The sequence below is a fragment of the Pseudorasbora parva genome, chromosome 1 (genome assembly GCF_024679245.1).
Source record: "Pseudorasbora parva isolate DD20220531a chromosome 1, ASM2467924v1, whole genome shotgun sequence".
Classification (NCBI taxonomy): domain Eukaryota; kingdom Metazoa; phylum Chordata; class Actinopteri; order Cypriniformes; family Gobionidae; genus Pseudorasbora; species Pseudorasbora parva.
The window spans coordinates 70,611,032-70,628,794 of NC_090172.1; the positions used below are offsets into that span (position 1 = coordinate 70,611,032).

At 39.7% G+C, this 17,763-nt stretch overlaps 1 protein-coding gene across 1 annotated transcript; it reads left to right on the forward strand.

The window, feature by feature from the left end:
• Nucleotides 1–452: 452 nt before the first annotated feature.
• LOC137088679 (location of vulva defective 1) lies at nucleotides 453–3,456 on the forward strand. Its single transcript, XM_067452126.1, has 7 exons — nucleotides 453–1,232; nucleotides 1,422–1,486; nucleotides 1,570–1,751; nucleotides 1,842–1,954; nucleotides 2,035–2,099; nucleotides 2,197–2,375; nucleotides 3,154–3,456. The coding sequence occupies exons 1-7, from the start codon at nucleotides 459–461 to the stop codon at nucleotides 3,243–3,245; spliced, it is 1,470 nt and encodes a 489-aa protein (XP_067308227.1). The 5' UTR covers nucleotides 453–458; the 3' UTR covers nucleotides 3,246–3,456.
• The last annotated feature ends 14,307 nt before the right edge of the window (nucleotides 3,457–17,763 follow it).

The following is a 17,763-nucleotide window of genomic DNA, read 5'->3' on the forward strand; positions in this document are numbered from 1 at the left end:
TCCAGACTGCCCAACCTATAACTGAGGCCCAGTCAACAATACCTACATCACCTGCAACAGCTACAACCCAACCTATGCTATCAACAACTGACCAGTCTACAACTACAGTCCAGACTACAAATATTTCACAGCCAACACAAACTGAAACCCAACCTATAACTGAGGCCCAGTCAACAATACCTACATCACCTGCAACAGCAACAACCCAACCTATGCTATCAACAACTGACCAGTCTACAAATACAGTCCAGACTGCAACTATTTCACAGCCAACACAAACAGAAACCCAACCTATAACTGAGGCCCAGTCAACAATACCTACATCCCCCGCAACAGCAACAACCCAACCTATGCTATCAACAACTGACCAGTCTACAAATACAGTCCAGACTGCCCAACCTATAACTGAGGCCCAGTCAACAATACCTACATCACCTGCAACAGCCACAACCCAACCTATGCTATCAACAACTGACCAGTCTACAAATACAGTCCAGACTGCCCAACCTATAACTGAAGCCCAGTCAACAATACCTACATCACCTGCAACAGCTACAACCCAACCTATGCTATCAACAACTGACCAGCCTACAAATACAGTCCAGACTGCAACTACTTCACAGCCAACACAAACTGAAACCCAACCTATAACTGAGGCCCAGTCAACAATACCTACATCCCCTGCAACAGCAACAACCCAACCTATGCTATCAACAACTGACCAGTCTACAAATACAGTCCAGAGTTCCCAACCTATAACTGAGGCCCAGTCAACAATAACTACATCACCCGCAACAGCTACAACCCAACCTATGCTATCAACTACTGCCCAGTCTACAAATACAGTCCAGACTGCAACTATTTCACAGCCAACACAAACTGAAACCCAACCTATAACTGAGGCCCAGTCAACAATACCTACATCCCCTGCAACAGCTACAACCCAACCTATGCTATCAACGACCACACCAACACCAACAACACCAACAACAACAATAACACCAACCACAACAACAAAAACAACAACCACCACACCCCCAACAACAAGAACCACAACAATGACAACCACAGTCATAACTACAACAACCACTACCACCACCGCAACACCAGCTCCAACACGCCCACCACCCGTTGTAACCCTAGAGTTGGTCATTTTATTAGTATTCAGTCAAGATCTACAAATCACGACAAGCGAGGCATTTAGGAAACTAGCATATCAGGTTGAAACTGAGGTGAGTTTTAAGCAATCAAAACTTTCTTTGGGCTTTAGTAGCAAGTCCAAAGATATCCCTTTTCACCCCAGTTATTATTCAGAGGAAAAAGTAGCATGATCAATGCACATTGCACTTAATTCTTAAATATAATATCTTTTTTAATTTATACAATATTTAATAACATTGCCAAAACTGACTGTTTCACAGTGTAACAAAGTATACAAGAAGAAGTATGGACCTCTTTTCATCAAGGTTATTGTGATTGCTTTCAGGTGGGTTTCTATATATTTTGCAAAAGACGAAATCCTCATGTCTTCCAGACTGTCAGATTTAAACTGTATGCATTTCCTTTCAGAGCTTTTACTAAAACCCGAGCAGTAGAAAATGTAAAGGCAGAGCTGGAAATAGTGTTTAACCAAACCTCCAATGCACCCATCCCCAGCAACACTGAAATTGTGCAGACTCTAAAAGAAGCAGCTACAACTCCAAACTCAGGCTTCAACCTTACTATTGATGTCAACACTATTGCTGTTATCAGTAAGTTACTAGTAAATAACCTGACATTTTAGTTCTTCGATGCTAACATCCACCTTGATACAGTGTTTTGTTCATTTTAAACCTTTCTAGAATCACTACAGATAATTCCATTGACAATCCTGACTGACGGAGCCTTTAGAGTGGTTTTGTTTAATAAAAGTTCAATTGAATTTCAGAACAGGGCAACCATGATTAAAACAGGGGTAAGTGAGTCTATTTAAGAATTTTGGATAACATGCTATGACAAAAGAAACTAATTTTGTTAAAACGACTCATTTTGCAGCTCGAACCATTTTTCTTTGCTGATTACCCTATATCATTCAGTGTCATAACTGTAACAAACTTCAGGTATGGATATGTGTGTATGCTTGAGTGTTCTTGAATACAACCTTTGACATATGTATAGCACTTAATTTAATGAATTTTGATCTAAAACTCTCTTCAGTGATGCCAGTGTAAAAACAAGGAGTGTGCCCACGATCCGAAACTCTATGGATCTCACATTTGCGGCGAACGCCCTCCTACCCAACAGCAACCAGATAGTGAACACTATAGTTCGAGCAGCCAAGAACAACACACTGCCCTTCCAGATCTTTACGAGTGAAATTGTGATAAATGGTACATGTAAGTGTTGCACTTTAATTTTGTACTTCAGGAAAATACTGTCCACACTACTGTTTAGTGTTTATACACTATATTGCCAAAAGTATTGGGACTTCCCTCCAAATCAGTTCAGGTGTCCAATCACTTAATGGCTACAGGTGTATAAATCAAGCACTAGGCCTGCAGACGCTTCTACACACATTAGTGAAAGAATGGGTCACTCTCAGGAGCTCAGTTAACTCAAGCGTGGTACCGTGATAGGTTGCCACCTGTCCATTCCTGACATTATCTCACTACTTCCACGCTCAACTGTTAGTGGGATTATAATAAAGTGGAAGCAATTGGGAAAAACATAAACTCAGCCACATAAAATCCCAGAGCGGGGTCAGTGCATGCTGAGGGTCACAGTGTGCAGAAGTCACCAACTTTCTGCAGAGTCAACAGCTCCAGACCTCCATTTATTAACAATGGGATGGCATTAAAGCTCATGTGCATGTAAAGGCAGGTGTCCCATAACTTTTGGGAGTATAGTGTACTTTGATTATTACAGTCATGCAAATATAGACATGCTTTATATAAATTCCATGTTGAGAGTTAACAATACTAAATCAGTTTCTCTGTTCAAAAAATGAGAAACACTACATATAAACGAGATCACTACATTAGAACTTACTATAAACCTGGTGTTCTTATAATGCCGTGGCAGAAACTATAAAAATTAATACTGTACTCTGAGCTTCAGGAACATTTCCAAATGTCATTGAATGATGAATTCTGCTCTGTTTTCTCTGTAACGCAGCATTTTCATCAGCTGAAGTCAGCAGAAAGATCAGTGCGCTGACCGCTTTACTCCTGGTGGCTGTGTCTCTTCTGGTCCCGTGGTTTGATTGACCATAACTACACGGGATCCCAACATAACGGATTCAGACGGGTCTAAATGATGATCAAGCTAAGGACTCGTACATGTATGTTAACTTGACCTGTTAACTTGAAATTCAATGTTAGACCTGTATATTCTGAACCATGCCTAGTCATACAAGTACTTTCTATCATTTGTTATTCTGAAATAACTATATTGTCATATATATTGTTACGTAATCTGCTAATCAAAGTGCATTTCTCCAAATCAATGTATGTTCACATTGGATGTGGAAGTAGATATAACTTTATGATCTATTTTTTTAGCCATGTCATCCTATACTAAATGCCATTGTAAAAAATAATGTATATACATACAATATTTATATATATATAGATAAAATATGTAAATGTAATATATAACTCTCTCTGTTATTTAAAAAAAAAACTATCTCTGTTATTTTTTGAGAAATAAGTAGATGTTGTGAATAATTGTTGTTAACCTTACTGGTCAAGCTCATTGTTTGATATAGTTTTCCAGTGGATGGCCTGCAATATAAGCTGAAGTTTCGTCATTCAGGGTAATGCAAATTCTCTGTTACACCACAGTGTCATTACACTGAATGACTGGATCACTGTACAAATAACAATTTTAGCATCATATTTATACTACGGATAAATGAGGAATGTTTAGAACATTTAACAAACTTAATAAATATTAATATTTTAATGCATTTTTGTTGACTGTGTGTTATTGATTCATTTTAGATAAACGGAGAGAGTTGAAAGGCACTGTAAAGTGCCAAAAAGCCAAAAAGTAAATGCAGACCCAGTAGCTTTTATGATACTATTATCATAATTATAAATCACTAAATTATCATCCACATTATAACACTGTTCAATCTAAGCATGTACTGTAATTTTGTCATATGATGCTTTAAATCAATGCATTAAATTAAGTCATTGTCACTTGCACAGATTGTTACTGTGCGTTAATAGGCCAGATGAGAACTGGCACCACGACTGACCCATATGGAAAAGTCTTGCTAAAAACATATGTGATTCTTATATGTTCCAACAGAAAACTATAAGGATCATATATGCTGCAAAAACCACATATACAAATTGTACAATATTCATGTATTTTCAGTCATATATGTCCTACACTGTAAAAAAAATATATGCTGGATTGTGTTAAATACAACCCCTGCAAATCAGTGAGATTTTACTTTAGTAAATTAATTAGCAAGTAAAACGAATAAAAATGGGTAACCCTAACACAAAGAAAATATTTCCTTATATATGTGAATGATAAATATATTAAATTATTTAACTGCATATTAAAAATATACAGGATAAATATATTACAATATTTAATAATACATGAGGAATTGCTGCTTTCAATTAGAAAATTATGTGACAATATATTTAGTTATATATCATAATGTATGTCATTTTATTTAATGTGCATGTGATGATATACCCAAAAATATATTGAACAAAATAATATATATTACAAAATAAAAGGAACTGTAGTCCGTTACTGAGAAAGTGCTATTATATTACAGTTACTTATGAAAATGTTAACAATTACAAAGGGTTTTATATATATATATATATATATATATATATATATATATATATATATATATATATATATATATATATATACACACACACACATACAGTTAACAATAACACAAGTCAAGCACACTGGCATGTTCCTACATATTAAGCAAAGAGCTGTAACTGCTGAAAAGTGCACCGACATTATTGTTAATAAAAGTAACAGTTTTACAGTTTTTTTAAATTGAGCAAAACACATGAAATAACAATTAATTTTAACATTTAACCTCCTTTAAATCAGAAGTAAAGCATGATGGGAAGTAGAAATTTGTTGTAACTCATTCTGTAAAAGTGTTTATGTGTGTGTACAGGCATTCACATTAATATGGAAAATTCAATATACAGTAAGGCTACACAATAAAGGATACAACTTAATGGATATTACATGTAATACTATTTATATCTTAATTACTAAATATTGTATGTGTTCAAATATAGCCATATTTTATAAATAAAGTCAATATGCATACATTGCAGTAGCTATATTAAAAAAGGCTTTAGTTTCCTTTATTCCTTTATATTTCCTTTAATATAGGCTATTTTGCATATAATTGCAGTATATTCCCATATATTTGTTTCTTAATGTTCTACCTATACAAACTTTTTGTTAACAGTAATATCAGCAATATTTAAAAAATAATAATTAAACACTTAAAAATAGCCTTAGTTCTGTCATCGCAAACTGCGCATGCGTCAACGCGCCGCGGCCAGAGGAAATCAGTCGCGGGTTCTTGTTGTCTCCGTGATATGATTGCCTCCCAGCGGGACCGCGAAGTGTCGAGCTCCAGGTAAGAATTGTGTTTGTCATGTCGTTCTCAATGCAAATGTTAACTTATTTAATGGCAAGATTTGCTAAAAGATTTGTAAATTGTTCGTTTCTGTTATCATGTCGGTGCCACCTTAGTGTTAGGTAACGTACAGGTAACGTTAAGCCTAATTATGCTGCGCACGTGCAAAAATTAAATTACAAGTATTTAATCTACCAAAACAAGTGAAAATGCTTATATTTGTATTAAAGTTATTAAACTATATGATTGGTCTCATCATTTGTTAGTCCCTTTGAATAAAAACGTCTGCTAAATGATCAAATGTAAAACACAACTATTCTAGTTGTTTAACTATGTCATTTGGTAACTAAGTTAAACCCTAGAGCTCATGGTTTGCATAGATAACGTTATACAACGATTGTGTGTGACAGTCAAAGCTGTGTGACACTGACAAAAAGCAAAGGTTAGAATAAATGTAATGTGATTTGTTTACCGGTATGTGCCTTTTGTCATCATTAATAGTCTATTTTGTGCCAATTCACTTTAAAAGAGTTAATGTTTTAGTGACCTTGAGTTTGCAAATTGCTGTAATGTAGTTAAAATATAGCTAAAATATAAACTTCTATAATTTGCATTCATGTAACTGCAACATATATGAATCTAAATGATGTACAATATTACAATTTTGTAATAGAAAGTAAGTAACTGTATAAGAATATATTGTTATAGGGCAATTCCAGCGTTATGGATGTGACATTTGAACTCATAATGACAACTGAAATGTCTCAGTAAAAATCTATTTCTTACAATATTTATATTGGCAATGCATATTCTCAGAGCACCCTATCTGGGGAATTGACAGCAAAAATATTATTTTCTAAATTATATTTAAGACCCCCCAAAAAAGGAAAATAGTTGTGCGTTATGGATGTGACAGGAAATGACAGTGTTTTCAGTGTACTGTTCGATTTTCTTAAAAGTCTGTGAACTTTTAAATCTAATTTATAAATATTGCTATCCACATGAGGAAGGGGTCTTATTTGAAAATAAAAATATCAATGTTTAAAATGTAAATAAAATTTATGAAGTGTATCATGAGAAAAAACAACGTTATGGATGTGACAAAACCCTGTTATGGATGTGACGAGTCTGAAATACACATAGAATCTGTTTGGAAAATCAACGAACAAACCATCATGGCACATTTGTCGACACATAAAATTACTCTAAATGTTAATTTAATAGTAATCTAGTTATATCAATGACTCATATGAAGTAGCCTGACCTGATTTAGTTGAAATAGCCCATTCTTTCATTGTCTCAGGTAAGATGGGTCTTAATCAACATGTAAATATCCTGACAATAAAATGACTAATATATATATATATATATATATATATATATATATATATATATATATATATATATATATATATATATATATATATATATATTAGGGCTGGGTAAAAATATCAATTCATCAATGCATTGCAATTATTTGTTTCTCAATTCAATATCGATTAATCAAATCCTATGAATCGATTCAGCCCACCGGCCAGTGGCGGCGCTGTGGGCAACACTCTAGTGAGAGCGTTCAGCGCTGTAAACAAGACGTGCTTTACCAAAACAGCAGTTGCACTCCGTTCAAGCCTGCACCACTAAAGGCTGCAACATACTATGCAAGAACAGAGAAAAAAGTTCTCGCTCCCAGGGCTATGAGAACAAAATGATGTCATGTTGTTCTCTCAGCCCTGGTTTGGGAGTTCTCGCAGCTTGTTCTCGACACATTGCCTGAGCAGAACTTTTTTCTTGCGGTTGTCCGAGAACTATTGTGTGATTGGTCAGACATTTAAAGTGGGCGTGGTTAATGCGGAAAAACGCAGATGATCGGCACCTGCTTTTCTCGTGAAGTATGAATGTACTACTGCCAGAACGAACTTTGTTCTTGCAAAGTATGTTCCAAGATTAACGTTAAAAGCCGACGTTTGGGCTCATTTTGGATCAGCTGCTCAGTTGTTCAGTGTTATTGCGCCACAGAATCAACACCGGCCGTGTTGGCGACATGCTTTCATATCGTGGCAACGCGCGCAGTCACGTAGATCACGGCGCTCTCAATAGTTGTAAAACAAACCACCGCTCTCAATACATTTGAATGGCTTAAGTGGACAGACAACATCTTCACTTCACTATACAGTTAATTACTTTCGAATCTGTGTAATGTTGTAATGTTATAATATCAATCCACTTTGTTTTATGAATATGCACATTTTGTGCTTCTCTTTACATTTCTTTCATAACTTGAATGTATAGGAAGAAAGAAAAATACTTTCTACTACTTACAGTTACATGCACTTTAGAGGTGCTAATAAAGCACCTGTTTGTAACAGGTGTGGTTTGTATTCAACACATGTACAATATTGTACAATTTATTCTGCTAAATAAACTATGACAGGAAAAATGCTGGGGTCAATATGTTCTTACACATTGATAATACTGCACACATTATTAAAAAATATACTCAGGTACTTACTTGTGTATTTACTTATTAACCAATCGATATCGAAGCTAATAAATCGATATCGAATCGAATTGTGAAATTCCTAAAAATACCCAGCCCTACACTGTTAAAAATTTGTGGTGTTTTTTGTTGGTTTAACTTAAAAAAGTAAGTAACCTGGTTGCCTTAAAATTTTGAGTTCATTGAAATTAAAAACTTGAGTTGATACAATGAAGGAAATTAGTTTAATAAATAGAAACTCAAAATATTATTTTATCTGAACCACATAAAAAATGTGATAAATTATGAAAATAGCACAATTTGCCATGTTTCACTGCATCATCAGAAATAACACACACATAATTACCCAATATGCTTACAAAATCTTTTAATAATCTTTTAATAAAGGTTGTCGAATCTCAAAAAATGTTCATTGTATTAACTCAAAATTTTAATTTCAATGAACTCAAAATTGTAAGGCAACCAGGTAACTTTTTTTCTAAATAATTTTTTACAGTGTATATATAATATATACACATACATCGAATTTAATCGAATTTATTTATCACATCATTCAAAAAGTGACCATTTGTTTTGCTAATATTTACTTATGATTGTACTTATAGCCTAATAACCTAAGGCTATGTTACAATTCACTGAAACACAGAGGAGAAATATGTTTATCACTGCCATGCTACAGGAAAACACATTTATATCATATGTGGGTTTGATTTTAGAATTTTCTTTATATGTAACGTCACATCCATAACGCAAAATTAAAATGTTTACAAGTAATAAAAGAGCATGAAATGTTTTTTCACATGATACATTTATATAAGTTAACATAGCACAGAAATGCTGGACACTTTTTCATCAACACTGTATATGTAGCATAAACTTATCCTCTAAAACGTTATGGATGTTACTTGGCCCTGGAACTCAACGACACATTTAATAAGAGGCTTATAAATTCATAGAACTTTACTGTTAAATCATGCTAATTGAACACAGTGCATAATCATCCCCTTGTTAATCAGGAAATTGCCAAATAATAAACTTTTGCTGAAACATTGAGTCTATATATTTCCTTTTCTTGATAACACTAAAACACAGATATTTCAAAAACTCTTCTTGCATTGGTACACACCTTATTTATGGTGTAATAAACAACAAATACCTAAACAATTCAATGAGAATGGTTGCATACAATAAAGTATAGATCCAAGTAAACATTTTAAGAATAAATCTGTTTGTGTGTGACCAACTTTTTTTTTTCATCGTAAAGATGACCTTTGCATGGAATTGCCCTATACTGGAAAAAACATTATAATGAAACGTGTTTCTAATATTCCTGTATGTAAATGGTGTGGTCAAGAAGATTTTCTTTTTCTTCCACAGAAAGATCTTCATGAAAGCATTTGAAGACCACGCAAGAACAACAGGTTCAGCCGCAGACTGGTTCAGTTCTGAAGCGGAAGTGTTGAAGAAGTTTATGTACTCTGAGTTGTAAGACTTGAACTAATGTTAACAAATGAGACTTTATTGTAATGTATTAACTAACATGAACTAACAATGAGCAATACATTATTACAGTATTTATTAAACTTTGTCAATTTTTAACGTTTAGTTCACCCAAAAATGCATGTTGTTAAAATGACCCTCATGTCGTTCCAAACCCATAAGACGTTCATTTATTTTCAGAACACAACAAATAAAGCTTTAATATGTGTACTATAATTACTATGTGAAATAAGTTAATATAGTATTTGATATAGATACTGATATAGATATCCATATTTATAACCTTATTGACTAAAATAACCAGCTCATGGTAGACGACTTGCGACCAGAGAGTGACCTGAGTGATGCGATGTAGGAATAGCGTAAGCTTCAACGTCTCTCTGGGCAACAAAATCAAGCGCTTCTCTTATATCGAATCCTCTTTAAATTCAAATTTGTGACTAGTGTTTTGTTTTCCTCTATTCTCTGCATAACCGCATTCATCAATACATCATGCTTCAGGTCAGAGGTCACTCTTTTGGCGTAAGTAGACACGCACGGTTGACTGCCGGAAGATAGATATTTTAGTCTAAAGTCAAAAATATGGATATTTTTTAAATGATTTTTTAAAATGTCCTGATAATTTACTCAACCCCATGTCATCCAAGATGTTCATGTCTTTCTTTCTTCAGTCGAAAAGAAATTCAGTTTTTTGAAGAAAATATTCCAGGATTTTTCATCATATAATGGTTTTTAGTTGCAACCAAAATACTGAAGGTCCAACTCAATGCAGTTCCACCTCCGTGTTTACAAAGCACTCATGTGAAGACTAATACAAATGCCCTCTAGCAAATAAAAATAATATAAAACAACGATATTGGATGATTTTGAAGTTGAAAATTGAGTGTTTTTGCTAAAGGGCGTTTATTTGTCTTCACATGAGCGCTCTGTAAACACGAGGGCAGGACTTCTGCCTACATCTATGTGACCATTTACACGTGATTACGTCATCCTTGGCACCTCGCAGAGCTGAGCAAGTTGAACAATTAAGGTTGAAAAGTATATTCATGTTTTTAAATGACAGATCGTTTGACTAGATAAGACCCTATTCCTCATCTGGGATCATGCAGAGGCTATGAAGCCCTTTGAAACGGCGTTGATCTGGACCTTCAACATTTTGGTTGCAACTGAAAAGCATTATATGATGAACAATCCTGGAATGTTTTCTTCAAGAAACTTAATTTCTTTTCCACTGAAGAAATAAAGACATGAACATTTTGGATGAGATGGGGGTGAGTAAATTATCAGTCAATTTTTATTTTGGGGTGAACTAATCCATTCATTATCTTTGATTGATGGCCATGACGCTGTGTTCAATGTATTTTGTTGTTGTTTTTTGGGTTTTGTTTTTTTCCTGAGCAAAGTTCAGTTTGCTATCAAGTTGGAATTGTAAATTACTCATGTGGAGTATAATTTGATTATTTCATTTTGTGTTGAAATAAAAGTGTTTCCATCACAAATGTGTGTATGTCATTGATTGAAATCATATATGGTTAGTATATGCAGAGATGTAATATTGACTGAAATCATGTATGATTATTATATGTAGTTTATATGTATATTATATAAACTTGAAGAGCTAACACACCATTTCCCTATTAAAAAAATATGAAATCTGTATAAAAAGCATATAAACAAATGACACAAAATATAAATAAATCCTATATGACTAGCATATGATTCAGTATAAGAACTTTATATGATTTGTATATGAATATCATGTATTTTCTACTAATACCATATACCATTGCATACAGTTTACATGTAAAACTCATATAAGATTTTTGCAGGATACATACATGACCCAAAAGTTTTCTGTGTGTTTTTTAGTATGAAATGGGCCATAAACGGTCTGATTTTGTGTATGACATATATGGGACTTACATTAAACATATAAGATAATTCTGACTGATTTAAGTAAGGAACATATATGGTCGCATATATGAACCATATAGGTTTTTTTCATATGGGGAGTCTGGTTTCTCCTAAGGTTTATTTTTTCTCCTTCATGCCTTGATGGAGTTTTGGTTCCTTGCCACTGTCACATTTAGCTTGGCTTGCTCAGTTGGGGACACTAAAATTTCGATGTAAGTTATTCAACTTAATATCCAAAAAAAAAAAAAAATGTATTAGGTCTTAATTAATTGTATAAACTATATTACTAATCTGCCCACATTGTTGCTATATGATCAATTGAAAAGAGCTGACAACATCCCTGTTTTCTCCAGAACGACTGTACAGCCAAATCAAGTTTTGTTGCAATATTGTCCTGTTTAACACTGTGAAGCTGCTTTAAAACAATTGTCATTGTAAAAGCGCTATATAAATAAAGTTGACTTGACTTGACTTGCACTGCATGATAAGCATATCCTTCTCTGTCAGCAAACAGGGCTTCAGTTGTGATAAATGTAAGGAATTTATCAGGCTGACGGAGAAGATTTCAAATTAGAGACGCACTTCCAGACTTTATGTGAGACTAGTGACAATGTAACAGCTTTAGATACTGCTTTGGATGCAACTAGCTTAGTGAACTCTGTACATTGTTTAGTTCCTGAGCCCGCGCAGCAGGGCTGGGTGAAGATAAGAAAGCATATTCGCGTACCTAAAAACCACTCTTCCATTCCGATTAGAACATCAAACAGGTTCTTCCCACTCAGTGACGCACCCACTGAGGATCCTGTTGAAAGTGCCCTAGTTCTTGGCGATTCTATTACACGGAACATAAAAATAGAGACACCAGCCACTTGTTTACCGGGAGCCAGAGCGCCTCATCAAAACAAATGTAAAAGTGCTGGCTAAAGCTAGTCGTAGATTATAATTCACGTCGGCACAAATGATGTCCGACTTCACCAGTTGGAGATCACCAAAATTAACATTAAAGAGGTGTGTAAACTCGCAAGTACGATGTCAAAGGCCGTATTTTTCTCTGGTCCCCTGCCTGTTAAAAGGAGTGATGAAATAGTTAGCAGATTATCATCACTGAATGGCTGGTTGTCTGAGTGGTGTCTGCAAAATAACATAGGGTTCATAGACAATTGGAAAAGTTTTTGGGGCAGACCTGACCTGTTGAAGATAGACGGCATTCATCCCTCCTGGGCTGGAGCTGCTCTTCTCTCTAGTAATTTGGCACATAGTCTTAGAGCTAAACCTCGACTCACTGGGGCCCAGGTCAGGAAGCAGACAAACTGGCTAAACCAACCGTCTGCTAGCTGTCTCACGTCACCATAGTCAGCTAAATCCCAGCACATAGAGACTCTTTCACCTAGATATTATCACATAGAGACTGTGTCTGTTCCCCAAATTAGTAAATACAAAAAAACATCAAAACCATTCAACAGTAAAAATTGAATTGATGTCCAACAAATAAACAACAGATATAAAACGGATGAACAATTGATAAAGCTTGAGTTACTGAATATTCGATCCCTTTCTCCAAAAACGCTTATTGTCAATGATATGATTATAGATCATAACCTAGATGTGCTGTGTTTGACAGAAACTTGGCTAAAACCTTACGACTACATTACTTTAAATGAGTGCACCCCCCGAGATTATTGCTATAAACATGAGCCACGTCTGAAAGGTAAAGGGGGAGGTGTTGCTGTAATTTATAATAATATCTTCAGTATTACTCAGAAGTCTAGTTTCAAATATAATTCCTTTGAAGTTTTGGTGCTTTATGTAACGTTGTGTAGTGTAAATGATAAATCCCGTCTGACATTTGTGTTGGCTACTGTATACAGGCCACCAGGGCACAATACAGACTTTATCAAAGAATTTGCTGGTTTTGTATCGGAGTTAGTATTAGCTGTAGATAAAGTACTAATTGTTGGGGATTTTAATATCCACGTAGACATTGAAAAAGACACATTGGGATTGGCATTTAAAGACATTATAAACTCTATTGGAGTTAGAGAACACGTATCAGGACCCACTCATCGCCGTAATCATACTTTAGATCTAATAATGTTGATACCATTAAAATTCTGCAGCAGAGCGATGATATCTTAGTTCATTACCTATTATCATGTATACTTGATTTAGCTAAGGCTGCAAAGCCATCCCTCACTTCAAATATGGCAGGACTATCACCACTGCGACTAAAGATTGCTTTGTACATAATCTTCCTCATCAGTTCCATCTCCTCAGGACTTCCAAACAGACAAGCTTTATTTAAATCAGACTGAAAACAAAACATCAAACACCATTCACTTAACGTGTAACTTAACTCAACTCAACTCAAGACGGGACAAAGACAAAGTGAACAAGAGGAACTAAAATGCGCACACTGAAGACTGACTAAATGAGGGGGACAGGTGACACAGATGACAATGAACTAAACACAGCTGAAAAGGACTAAACTAACAAGGGTTGCTATGGCAACAGAAATAGAGTCACAGAAATAGAGCGGGCACAGAGCGGAGTCCAGCGGGCACAGAGCGGATTCCAGGAGGGCACGTAGTCGAACAGGCACAGAGCGGAGTCCAATGGGCACGGAGTCCAGCGGGCACAGAGTGGAGTCCAGGAGGGCACGGAGCACAGTCAAGCGGCCATGGAGCGGAGTCCAGCAGGCACAGAGCAGAGTCCAGCGTGCAAGGAGCGGAGTCCAGGAGGGCTGGAATTGAGTCCAGGAGGGACAGAGCAGAGTCCAGGGGGCACGAAACGGAGTCCAGGAGGGACAGAGCAGAGTCCAGGGGGCACGAAACGGAGTCCATCGGCCACGGAGCAGAGTCCAGGGGGCATGGAGCGGAGTCCAGCGGGCACGGAGAGGAGTCCAGCGGGCACGGAGCGGAGTCCAGCGGGTACGGAGTGGAGTCCAGCAGGCATGGAGCGGAGTCCAGCGGGCACGGAGCGGAGTCCAGCGGGCACGGAGCGGAGTCCAGCGGGCACGGAGCGGAGTCCAGCGGGCACGGAGAGGAGTCCAGGGGGCACGGAGAGGAGTCCAGCGGGCATGGAGCGGAGTCCAGCGGGTACGGAGAGGAGTCCAGCGGGCACGGAGAAGAGTCCAGGGGGCACGGAGAGGAGTCCAGCGGGCATGGAGCGGAGTCCAGCGGGTACGGAGAGGAGTCCAGCGGGCACGGAGAAGAGTCCAGGGGGCACGGAGAGGAGTCCAGCGGGCATGGAGCGGAGTCCAGCGGGCGTGGAGCGGAGTCCAGTGGTATCTGAGCGGAGTCCAGCGGGTACGGAGCGGAGTCCAGCGGGTACGGAGCGGAGTCCAGCGGGCACGGAGCGGAGTCCAGCGGGCACGGAGCGGAGTCCAGCGGGCACGGAGAGGAGTCCAGCGGGCACGGAGAGGAGTCCAGGGGGCACGGAGAGGAGTCCAGCGGGCATGGAGCGGAATCCAGGAGGGCACGGAGCGGAGTCAAGTGGCCACAGAGCGGAGTCCAACAGGCACAGAGCGGAGTCCAGCGTGCATGGAGCGGAGTCCAGGAGGGCTGGAATGGAGTCCAGGAGGGACAGAGCAGAGTCCAGCGGGCACGCAGCGGAGTCCAGGGGGCACGAAACGGAGTCCATCGGCCACAGAGCAGAGTCCAGGGGGCATGGAGCGGAGTCCAGGGGGCACGAAACGGAGTCCATCAGCCACGGAGCAGAGTCCAGGGGGCATGGAGCGGAGTTCAGTGGGCACGGAACAGAGTCCAGGAGCGTAAGAGTTCAGCGCCACACTTCTAGATGATTGTGCTTGCAACCCCAACAGGCAAGGCACGTCTTGGTACTGGAACACCAAGACAATAGCATTCACTATCCAGTGGGCTAACCTCTGCTTGGAGACAGCCTTTCCCTTTAGCTGGCCTCCGTAACAGATGAAGAGCTGCAGTGAGGTTCTAAAGATCTGAGTTCGGTCCACTTAGGCGCGGAGTGCACGGACAGGACAGAGTAAAGCTAGGGCTGGGTCTGCCTCCTCCAAAGTGCAGCACTTGCAGGTTCACCACCTGGTCCCGAAAGGGAGTGGTGGGAACCTTGGGCACGTATCCAGGCCGGGGTCTCAGGATTAGAATTACTAGGCCCAAATTCTAGGCACGATTCGCTGACCGAAAGTGTGTGCAGGTGGAAGAGTCTGTCTTCGTGGACAGGATCGTCAACTCAATGGACTGCAAAAGCTCAAAGGGAGGGCTCTGGAGTACTCTGAGCACCAGGGCTAAGTCCCAACAGGGTACCAAGTTTGGACGACGATAATTTAGCCTCCTTGCACCTCTAAGGAACCTGACAATTAGGCCGTGCTTCCCTAAGGACTTACCTTCAACTGCGTCGTGATATGCCGCTATTGCTGTGACGTACACTTTGAGGTTGGAGGGAGACAGCATTTACTCCAACCCGTCTTGCAAGAAATAAAGCATGACACTAAATGAACACCTTCGGGCGTCTTCTTGGTGGGAAGAGCACCACGAACATTTTCCACTTCAAAGCATAGAGGTGCTTGTAGACAGCCTGTGGTAGCCCACCTAGAACCTCCGCGTCCTTTCCAGGGACCAGACATGGAGTTTTCAGAGGTCCAGAAGCGGGTGCCATAGGGTGCTCCATCCCTGAGAAAGCAGGTCCTTCCTCAGGGGAATCGGCCAGGGAGGGGCAATCGAACTCTGGAGTGGCAAACAGGTCTACCTGTGCGGCTCCGAAGAGGTCCCATATCAGCTGGACTGCCTGGAGGTGTCGGCTGCCATGAGAGCTCATCAGCTGTCCAGTTCAGCGCACCTGGGAAGTTAATGGTGCAAAGCGACCTCAGATGCTTCTGACTCCAAAGGAGGAGGTGGCAGTCGAGCTGGAACATGTAACAGACCACCCTGTCGGTTGATGTACACAACAGCCGCAGTGCTGTCCATATGGACAAGTACGTGCCTGCCCTGTAGCAGCTTTCTGTGGTGGCCCAGAGTAAGACATACTTCCAGTAACTGTAGGCAATTGATATGCCAATGCAGTTGGGGCCCCGCCCACAGACCCGAAACTGCATGCCCTTTGAAGACTGACTCCATGTTCCGTCCGGCGTGGTCGCACAATATTTTCCCTGAATTAGCCTACAGCTGGATGTGAATTGTGCTCAAAAAACGCACTTCTTTTGACAGATGTTTTGCACACGCAGCTAACAATAAACCATACTTTCAAATAAACTGAAAAAAATATCCTTATGTAATGTTTTCTATGTTGATAAATCTTTGGCATTGTGTAACAAGTTCGATATAGTAAGGAAGGAAGAGGACACAGGGGTCGGCGGGACTGTTGATGCGTATCTTTATTTTCTCTTTCTCAATGTCAATAACACACTTCTTCGTGTGTTCTCAGTCAAACTCATAAGCAACAATAACTTCCGGTTCGCGGCACTTCCGGCTTCCGGGTAAACTCAGTCTCTGTGTTCTCCCACCAACAGTCCGACTCTCTCTCTCCCTGGTCTCCGGTTCCGCTGGTGTTTTATCCCGTCTCCGCGCTCATTACTGGAACAAGAGACAGGTGTTATTAATCTGCGTCCAACCCACTCACTTACCGCTCGTCCCGCGGCCCTCTCTCCCGCTGCAGACCTCGCTGAACCACGCCCCCCTTGCCACATACCCCCACCGCCCGACTCAGGCCGGGGAGCCGTCCGGCCTGCAGCCCCCCCCCCCCCCATTTCTGGAGAGGAAATCGGCCACAGCCATCTGAGCACCCGGCCTGTGGACCACCTTGAACTTAAACGGCTGAAGAGCCAGATACCAACGGGTGATCCGCGCGTTGGTATCCTTCATGCGGTGGAGCCATTGGAGAGGAGCGTGGTCCGAACAGAGAGTGAACTCCCGCCCCAGGAGGTAATAGCGGAGAGTGAGAACGGCCCATCTGATGGCCAAACACTCCTTTTCTATGGTGCTGTACTTAGCTTCCCTCTTGGAGAGCTTACGGCTAATGTACAGCACCGGCCGTTCTCCCCCCTCTACCTCCTGGGCCAGGACTGCGCCCAGCCCCCTGTCCGACGCGTCAGTCTGCAACAAGAAAGGGAGAGAAAAGTCAGGGGAGTGTAAGAGCGGCCCGCCACATAGAGCAGCCTTCACTTGGGTAAAAGCCTGTTGACACGGCTCCGTCCACTGGACCGTATCTGGTAGCCCCTTTCTAGTAAGATCAGTCAAAGGGCTGGTGAGGTCCG